This window comes from Pteropus alecto, unplaced genomic scaffold (assembly GCF_000325575.1).
Source record: "Pteropus alecto unplaced genomic scaffold, ASM32557v1 scaffold8, whole genome shotgun sequence".
Classification (NCBI taxonomy): domain Eukaryota; kingdom Metazoa; phylum Chordata; class Mammalia; order Chiroptera; family Pteropodidae; genus Pteropus; species Pteropus alecto.
In genome coordinates, this window is record NW_006494609.1 from 23,958,652 (window position 1) to 23,968,048 (window position 9,397).

Below are 9,397 nucleotides of genomic sequence, written 5' to 3' on the forward strand. Positions count from 1 at the left end.
TGTCATCTTTCCCGTCCCTGCTGAGTGACAGCTCTGGGGACAGTGATATAGTAAAGACAAGGTTCACATCAGTCATTTATTTTATTTTACATACAGTTTCCTTTTAGGATAAAAGTCAAGGTTAATGTCTGAGTTTCACACAGAACGTGTCGAGTTTTATACTAAATACAGACTTTAGTTCCTGTGAGATGTGTGAGAATTATAGGAAAATACTTCAAATATTTTTTTGTTCAAAATATTTAGGAAACACTGTAGTTTTTACTAAACTTGCAGTTTTAGAGTGGTTAAAAAAGGAACACTATTTAAAACATAGGGCACACCCACAGGGACGTTAGCTCCTGACCTTGCAGGGAAGAAACGGGAAGTCACATCACGTTTTCTTATTGTCACTGCTGAGTTCGGATGCCGAGATGGTCGTAGTCTCCTGGGCGCAGTGGCCTAGCTGGGCGGGTGGTGATGCAGGAGGGTCCCTGTCCTGTGGGAGAAGGCGGGGAGCCGGCTCTTTGCGTTTCTGTCCACGGCGCTGGAGATGGTGGGGATCTCATCCTTGCCTGGGGCCCCGGCGGCCCCCCTCTGTGCCGGGCCCTCGCGCTGCCCGCCCCTCCCCGAGCTGCCCAGGGAGTCTTCCAGAACCTGCTTGAAGATGTAGACGATTTCCCAAGGCAGCACGTCATTTTCCGCCAGAACTTCCCGGAACCTAGGGGGAAGGCAGCAGTGAGTCTTCCGGTCAGAACAGCTCCCCCCGCCCCACTCCCACCTCACACCCCCATGTCCACAGCCCAGCCTGGCAGCGTGATCATGATTGTGGGGCTGCTCGCCTTTGGAGAGGTCTGCGCCTCACTCTAGCATTATGCTTCTCATAAAGACATGGTAAGTGGGGTTTACAAACGTGTCCCAGCTGGCGGCCTGTCAGCAGTGACCTCCGTCCAGCCTGCGGGGTGTTTTGCTTGCTGGGAATTTGACAGCTGTGGTTAAAGGGTTTGCACGATACAGTAGTTCCCAGTCGGCTCTGTGAGGAGCCTGGACTCAACAGCACTCACATCACAGAGGACGTGTTTTACCTGCTGAGAATGCTTCCCGTTTGGCAAGGCTGAACTTGCGAGCAAAGAACTTCAAGTTGTCTTTGTTCGGTAGCTGGGATGGTCGTGTGGGGATTCTGGTAGTTTCTCAGCCAGTTGTAATCCACACCTGTTTTTTTCACTTTCTGTTCATTTTCGATCTCTTGTATTAATCTCTCTCGTTCCTTTAGATGCCATTTTAATTCCCGAAGCAGAGTCTTTGTCACTATGTCTGAGCCAGGATAGTGTGTGGGTTTGTAGGAATCATATTTTGGCCATTTCATCCAGCCAAAAAGTGGCATTTTTAGCCTATGGAAATATTTTCACTTGTTTATTTGCATAAAATATTGTGGTTCAGATGAGCAAATATTTGTTTCTTTGCAATAGATTTGCCAGAAAAGTGCATGAATTTTTTACTGGTTAGATATACAGGTCAAAGTAAGATTAGAACATGGATTAAAGTCTTTTAATTTCTAACTAGGTCAGTGCCAGAAACCGAGCTTTGAAAATACTTGTATGTAGCTGAACAGGAACAAAATATGCAAAGTTAGAATAATCTGCAGACTGAACATTTTCTGAGAATAACACTTAACACTTGCTATTAAAAGTTCTTAAGGTGCTGGAAAATGTTAATGCATAGGAAAGTGCTATCTACAAACGTACTTTGACTTAGGTTTTGTACAGGTTTAGAGATTTAAAGCGTACCTGTTAAGGTGATGGATCCGATGTGGTGGTGTCGCCAGCTTACTCGGATCGGTGAGGAAGCGTGTTTCACGCGGGCATGTCTTGTTCCCCTGGAAGTGTCTCCTGTTGGAGTGAGTCTCCTGACTCAGCCACTGAAACTGCATTGGAAATAAATAACTTCTTATGTTAAGAACGAGGTTGTGATGTCTTCATTTGGAGAGAATGCTCATTAATTCACCTCGTAAGTAAGCTAGAAGAAATAACAAAAATAACTTACTATTTAATCTTCACAAATTATATAATGGTCTGCCTTTGAGTGGAGCTCAGTCTGTTTGAAGAGGCTGCTGGCAGCTCTGGATTCTGGTCCTAAATGCGTGTCGACACATCTTTGGTAATGAAATGAAGAACGGTCCAAGGACCACAGATGCGCTCCCAGCCAAAGTGAAGACTGTCGCATGATGTGATGCGTTGCTGTGCATAGCCGCGGGTCACAGTTTAGTGCTGTATTTTTATGCCTGTAGAGCTCTAAAAATAACCATGTTCTTCAGCTTAACTTTCAGGCCATTTGGAAGCCAGGTCACTGTCCCTTCTAATGAAAGCAGGAAAAATAGATCAGACGTGGCTTTTTTGCAAAATATACATTCTGAGAAAGCGCTTTATAATTGAGTAAAATGGGCAAAGAATGCCGCTCTCAGTCACGTGTGGAATATTTAGTAAATGTTACATTCTGTACTCATTTTGTTTTTGTAAGTAGTAGTTACGTTTGTATACTTAAGCGAGTTGCCATGCTAGAGGACATCACATACACTTAAGTAGATAACTATCGTCAAACACTTACTAATCTCTTTAAAAACGTGGTGATGAGGCAGTGATAGAATAAAGTCAGGAGGAAATAGAGAGGTCAGAGCATACAACTCGTCACAGAAAACCGCTTTCGGGCTCCCTATGCCGCCGAGTGGAGGCGCTTGCAGGCTTTGTCTGGGTGAGTTCTGGGGCGTCGGGGCGAGTTCTGGGGCGGCCAGGCCTCGCCACCTCGTGGCCCTCAGTGGGTTGTGCCTCCTTCGCTGGAGGGGACGCGCTCTGGCTCGGGCAGGTCCCAGGAGGCGGCCTGGTGGCTTGGCTCCTTGTGGCATCTATCTGTTCCTCCTGTTGCTTTTTCCTCCATATGAACCGTGCAGAGTAGACGTGGTTTACACGCGGCCCGCGCGTCATGGTGACGGCGCGCGTGCGGTCGCCCGGCCCCTCCAGCCGCTGGTACAGCGGGAAACGCCTGGCAACGCCTGGCGTCGGGGTTTTCGCGATGCGGCACGTGTGCTGCTGGAGCAAGTTCATGGCGGAACTGTCCCGCCAGATTTTCTGCTAGAGTTACGACGCATCCTGCCGCCGCTTCCTTCGATGTCCTCCTGTCGTCACCGTGACTTTTAAATTGTTGCCTCTGGTGTGGTAATGCAGACCCCAGGGTGTGGGCATGGGACGGGAACGTGAGTGGAGTGTCCCCGCCCTCTGCGGCCTCTGCCAGCCGCGGGTCACCCGTCGGGACACAGCCTCGCCCTGTGGGAGGCAGCGGGCGGTGTGCGTGCTTGATCTTGCGGAGGCGAGACCCGCACAGTCGTTCCTGACGCTCCTTTTGCTTTCTCGCCCCCCAGGTCTCATTGTCAGCGTGTTCTGTGTGCTTCGCCTCTCTGCCGCGTGCTCGTCGGAGCCCCTTCGCGTGCCTTGGTTATGGCGGCGGGCTGTTGGGTGGTCTCCTGGGCTCTGCCCACTACCCACCCCCTTCGCCCGGTCAGAGCCATCGATTAAAAAACCAGCCGAGATTCTTATTTCTCTCTCTGCTTACACCCGTCCCACTCTGAGCAAAAGCCACAGTCGTCATAATTAGTCCCTGCTGGTCCTCTAGTCCCCCACCCGGCCCTCCCCTGGCTGCCACTAGCCCACCCCCGCCCTCTTCCAGGCTCCCTCTGCTGGAGCCACATGGGCCTCTGGACCCTGGCGCACCTCCTGCTCTCCCCGGACCCCAAGCCGCGGGGCCTTTCTCATCCTTCGTTCTGATCCTTGCTTAACCGGCCCCTTCTCGTCTGTCCCGTTCACACTGCGTCTCTCCTGGCCCGGCTCCTCTCCTGGCAGGAGGCTCCTCCGTGCACTCGTCAGGTCTGACATGCTCCATGCTTTACCTTGTTTCTCTTCCCCGAGCCCCGCTGTGCTCTGCGAGGGCAGCCTGGAACTGCGTTTCCCCGGCGCCCAGGACAGTGCCCGCCGTGGAGTCAGCCCTCATCATTGCTCCGTTCGGTGAATTCACTAACGAGTCGGTTTCAGGCAAACGGTAACGCAAAGAATGCCGACACAGCCGTTGTTCAGACAGGAGCAGACTTCAATGCAGATGACGTTTTGTTGGAGTAAAGCTCCTCGTTTGGTGTCCTGCTCTCCTGCGACAGCAGTGCACTTAAATTAGACGTGGCCAGCGAAACACGAGTGGCAGCGTTCGCACATCGCAGAGCAATTCTTCTTTCACTTAATAGATACAAATAGACATTTTTATCTGTTATAAGTGAATAGCCGTGGCATGCTTAAGCAGTGACACATTTGAAGAGGCCACAGTACAGCTTGTCCCTCTGCTAGACACTCAAAGTTCTGTTACAGATTGATGAAAAGGTGCCCCCACTCCCTGCAACCCTTTCCCTCTCCCTGTTTTCCTCCCCATCGCTATGAGTGCCTCAGCTTCTGTCCTGCCTCATGCACTGGAACCGAGGGCCCCTGAGGACAAGGGTTTGCTTTGTTTATCGCTGTTCTGTGCATCCCAGCGCCTTGCACGTGCTGGTGTTCGGGAGCCGTTTGCGGAGTGAGCGAAAGCTTCCGTGCCCGTCTGCGCACGCTTCCTCATCTGCACGTGTAGACGCTGCTCCACGGACAGGCGGAGGGACGCGTTGGCTGCAGGAGCAGCAGCATCGAGATGCTGTGCCACGCCCTTCAGAGTGAGCCCAGACCCGTCTACGGCCCTCCTTATTGTCTAAGAATATGTTCTTTTTGGCCACGTTGAAGGATGAGGAAATGATTTGTTTTACTTGTTTTAATTTGCAGCTAGTTGGTAAATGACTGAATTTGACTGTATTTTTATTTGTGTATTGAACATCTGCATTTCTGTGACAACGTAAAAGTATTCAAGAACTTCTCTAGCACGTAGAGGTTTCTTGGATTTTTTTTTTTAAATTTATTATTTAAGCCTATAGCACCTGGTTATCCTAGGTGGTCTCCCATCCAAGAAGTAACCAGGCCCGACCCTGCTTAGCTTCCGAGATCAGACATCGGGCTTGTTCAGGGTGGCATGGCCATAGACCATGGACTGTGGCTCCACTGGGGTGTGAACCCAGGACCTTCTGCATGTAAAGCAAGACGTGCTAACCACTACACTATGGACCACGCCCAGTTTCTTGGCTTTTTGGAAACAGCATACTAACTTTGAATGTCCTTTGCAGGCCGCTTAGGCAGAGGAGCTCAGAGCTGGAGTATATTAACAAGTACAGACAGCTGGAAGCTCAGGAACTGGACGTGTGTGGCAGCGACCGCTCAGCCCATGGGCCAGGTAAGCAGGTGCCTCAGATGGAGTGTGGTGCCCTGCGGGGGTTTTCACACGCTATAGCATTCCTTTCTTAACAGCCTAATAAATGTAGTATTTTAGTCAATAAAAAGTCCATATTGCTACTTATTCAGGATTTTTTTAGGAGGCGAGTATATGATAAATTGTAAGTTGCTCATTTTTTTCTCTTTTAAATATAGTTCCTAAATAGTCTGTTCTTTGGAAGACTAATAATGGCCCCTTACCTTACTATTAATTGGAAATACTTAAAATTTTTATTTAAAAATTATAGCTTTTTTTACAATACACATATTAAAACAAAATTTGAAATGGTGCATAAATATGTAAAAAAGTAAAAGGCCTTCCTAGCCCCGCCCTCACAAGGGTACAGCTGTTCAGCGTTTGGAGTAAGCTACTTTCTCTGAGTGCACAGTTTCTTTTTGTGAGTTAATTATCTTATTAGCATCAGGCCTATTCATATGGTAAAAGCCAATTTTCGATTTTTTGCTTTATAAAAGATTCTCCATCCCACATTTTCTACCAGTTCAGCCGAGAAGTTCTGCTGCCTGTCCCTCCACCCTGTGCGCATGTGCTCCGACCTCACGACAGAAGTCAGGGGTAGAGTCATGGTTTTCTTCCTTAGCCTTTTAAAAATTATGAAACACAGTCCGTACGTAATAGTACATAATCCTGCCCTTCCTGAGGTCTACCTGGGCTTCTTGGCAATTAAAATATTGGTATCTTTCATCAGTTCTGGAAAATTCTGAGTCATTTTCCATGTCCCCCTCTTTCAGTTAGCCGTGTATTTTTCATTTTTTTGGTCACTGTATTCAGGTTAATTTCTCACTGTGCGTCTCGCCTTTGCCTTCCATCTCTGTTCATGCCTTGTCGTAGACTTTGGCCTGGTTTTCTCACTGTCTCATCGACCCTTCGGTTCTTGTAAGGTGACATTTGTATATTTCACCTAGCATCTTTAGTTGCTCTCAGGAGTGTTTGTCCGAACAACCCAGGACGTTATCACCAGAAGTGATAGTTCAGAACGCACGCGTCCTTTGATCCGGTTCTTACTCACGCAAAGAAAATACAGAGTCGTGTGTACGAGAATGTTGATTGCCTCGTGGCTTGTCTGTGGGAAGCCTTAGATGTCTCTTAACTGCTGGTGCACAGTGGGCTGGTGACTCCACCTGTGCAGTGGGGGATGCGCAGCCACACGCGGTGCCGTGGAGGGACATCACCATCTAGGATTTACTTTTGGGGAAGCCCGTTGGGCTCCGGGTGACTCCGAATGCTGTCGTCCTCACTGCACCCCTGTTTACTGGCCCCGGGGCCCCACCAACCCTGTGTGCAGCACCTCTGGCCCTGGAGCAGGCCACTGGAGGTGGCCCGCGACCCCGCGTGTCTGCTCTCACGCTGGCTTAGGCTCGTGTGTGAGGCTGCTGTTTGCTTCCTTGGTCCCTGGTGTCTCCACATACGTGGAGCTTTGCACTAGGCCGTCCCACAGATCAGAGTGTGGTCCGGGAGGCACGGACCCTCTCACAGAGACCGTTTAACCTGTAGGCACACAAACACACGCTTGTGGGGACAAACGCCCTGAAAGACAGTTCTGCGGGTATATAAGACAAGGGCTTCTGACTTGAGCCAGGGTATCAGGAAGGTTGCAGTTGAACTTGGAGCTGAAAGATGAGTGTAAGTCACCTCGGCCACGTGGGCATCAGGGTTGAGGGGCAATGTGTGCAGAGCGCGTGTGATGGGACAGAGTCTGGGGCTCCAGCCCTGGAGGAGGGACTCGAGTGGGCATGGAGGGCTGCGCAGGCGTCGTAGGCTGGGTACTGGCCCCGCAAAGAGGCCCATGTCCTAACCTTCAGACCTATGACTGTGTTTCCAACGTGGTGAAAGGGACCTTGCAGCTCTAAGTTAGGGAGCTTGAGCTGAGCCGCTTGTCCAGGTGGGCCCAGTGTCATCACAGCGTTCTTGACAGAGGAGGCAGGAGGTCACAGTCAGTGGTAGGAGATGTGACATCAAAGCCACAGGTTGGAGTGATGTGAGAAAGAGGCCTCGAGCTAAGGAGAGCAGGCAGCTTCTAGAAGCTGGAAGGGCACGGGAACGGATTCTTTCCCACAGAGTCTCCAGAAGGCACCAGCCATGCCAACGGCTTGATCTCAGCCCAGTGAGACTGGTGATGGACTTGTGACTTCCAGAACTGAAAGAGAACACATGCGTGTTGTTTTAAGATCTTGAGTTTGTGGCGATGTGTGACAGCAACCGTAGGAAACTAAAGAACCGTCGGATGAGGCCGGACGAGACAGGCGTGGTTGGGAACAGGGCTGTAGCCCCCCGCTAAAGATTTTGGTCTTAATGCTCAGAGCAATGAGAAGGGATTAATGGTTCTAGGTGTTTATTGGGGTGAGCGTGAAGCAGGGACGGGAAAGTCACGTGATTAGATTTGTGATTCGAGAAGACCACCGTGGTCATATTGGAGGGACTGGGTTGGAGAGGGCCGGAGCGGACCTGAGGAGGACTGAGGGGGCGAGACTCGATGGTGATGACCAGCACGATGGCCGCGGAGGCAGGAGCCGGTCAGGGGACGGACCGGACAGGACTTGGTGATGTGTTGCACGTGGACGTGAGGGAGAAGAGGCCGCGGGAGGCAGGGAGGTGCTGCTCCAGGTTTTGAGCCTTGAAGAAGAGGCTGTCGCGTGTGCGTGTGGACACATGGCGGTCTCCCACTGCGTCCACTTGTATCAGAATCGTGACGTCACAGCGATGCCTCTGATGCCAGCCCAGCACTGCAGACTCTAACGGGAACATCTCGTTATGCCCAGTTATAAAATACTTGGATTCAAAATGCTTTTGAGTTGGGTGTGATTAGGTGTTGTTTCATCTTTGTAAGTGTTTAAAAAATTATTTCTAAATAGAAACCCAAGAACACACGCATTCAGTGAATTTCTATAAATTGCATTATCGTTTCATGTAATTAAAGGTAAATTGTTTTTTAAAAATGTTTTAAAAATTGAGATTTAATAGCATTTCCTAACAGCTTGAACCCGGTTCCAAACTGTGGACTCCCGCTTTCAGGGTTTCTGTTGCTTTCCTGTGACAGCTTCGTATTTGTCCTGGGATGGTGTCTTTAGGTTGTGATGAAGTGCTGTGGTGCCACCTCCCTTTTAATTTGGCGGTCTTAGTAGTTGTTTCCGTCCTCCCTGTCACTCTTCCGGTTTTGAGGAAGTGGCCCAGGCAGACTGTGTGAGCACCGAAACGGGAAGCTTTCTAGGTACGTTTCACTTTGTATTCAGAATACCGCCCTGTGCCGGGGAGGAGGTGAAACGTCGATATTTATTTTGAAGATATGGGTTCGTGGTTAAATCAGTAACGCAGTAATTAAAATTATTTTCTCTAATGTACAGTGTCTAGACTTTAAGATGAGAAATATTAACATGTTCCCCAGTTAAAATCCATTATATCCTGTTTGGACCCCCTAACTGCTGAGTTTTTTGGTTAGATTTTACAGTTGGTTGATGATGATATAGTTGGTGGCTTATTGAAGAGAAACTAGCATTGTTTACTGTTCTCAATTCTTTTCTAGTTCACACAAAACACTTTAATGTTAATAACCTAGGATAAAGAGATGACAGAAAAACAATGAGCAGATGTTAGGCTGAGGCTTTACTCCTGTCACTTTTGCATGACCTTTGCCACGTGCCGTTTGTTGACTTGCCGTACATTTTCCATCATCTTCTCTTGAGAACTTAGCTCTCCCTGGTCCCCGCCTTTGGCTTTGTCGCTGCTGCCCAGACGGAAGGGCCTCCAGCCGTGAACAACATCCCTCGGTTTCCTGTCCTCCCTCTGGCGGCAGAGGGCAGGCGGGGCTGGACTCTGTGGTCTGCTTCAGCCAGTGGCCTGAAAACGTCACACTGCATTTGTGTCACATGGAGAAAGGGCTGTGGTGAAATAGTACGGTTAGGACTTTAGGATTTATTTATTTATTTATTTATTTTTACTAACATTTCTGTCTTTTGCCACCTTCACAGTGCATGTGACCAAGGGCCGCCAGCCACATTAGAGCTCAGCAGCGCTGAGGTGGCTT

General features: G+C 49.4%; 2 protein-coding genes and 1 pseudogene across 2 annotated transcripts in view; 1 reads left to right on the forward strand and 2 right to left on the reverse strand.

The window, feature by feature from the left end:
* Positions 1 to 438: 438 nt before the first annotated feature.
* On the reverse strand, positions 439 to 1,361 carry RD3L (retinal degeneration 3-like). Its single transcript, XM_006925678.1, has 2 exons — positions 1,062 to 1,361; positions 439 to 697 (listed from the first exon to the last, which is right to left on the reverse strand). The coding sequence occupies exons 1-2, from the start codon at positions 1,358 to 1,360 to the stop codon at positions 439 to 441; spliced, it is 558 nt and encodes a 185-aa protein (XP_006925740.1). The 5' UTR covers position 1,361.
* Positions 1,362 to 2,952: 1,591 nt separating this feature from the next.
* TDRD9 (tudor domain containing 9) overlaps positions 2,953 to 9,397 on the forward strand; it is a 64,557-nt gene continuing 58,112 nt past the window's right edge. Inside the window, exons 1-3 of the mRNA XM_015599606.2 lie at positions 2,953 to 3,083; positions 3,985 to 4,062; positions 5,213 to 5,319. Of these exons, the coding sequence (XP_015455092.1) occupies positions 2,953 to 3,083; positions 3,985 to 4,062; positions 5,213 to 5,319 (316 nt within the window). The remainder of the gene's footprint in view (positions 3,084 to 3,984; positions 4,063 to 5,212; positions 5,320 to 9,397) is intronic.
* Positions 4,958 to 5,073, reverse strand: LOC112473871 (annotated as a pseudogene).

What these genes read in the sequence shown, in the direction of transcription:
- RD3L (XM_006925678.1), bottom strand. Translation starts at nt 1,360, where the DNA reads ATGCCACTTTTTGGCTGGATGAAATGGCCAAAATATGATTCCTACAAA. An exon ending in ACGGGAAGCATTCTCAGCAG is followed by an intron (nt 698 to 1,061) that starts GTAAAACACGTC and finishes CCTTCCCCCTAG; the next exon opens with GTTCCGGGAAGTTCTGGCGG.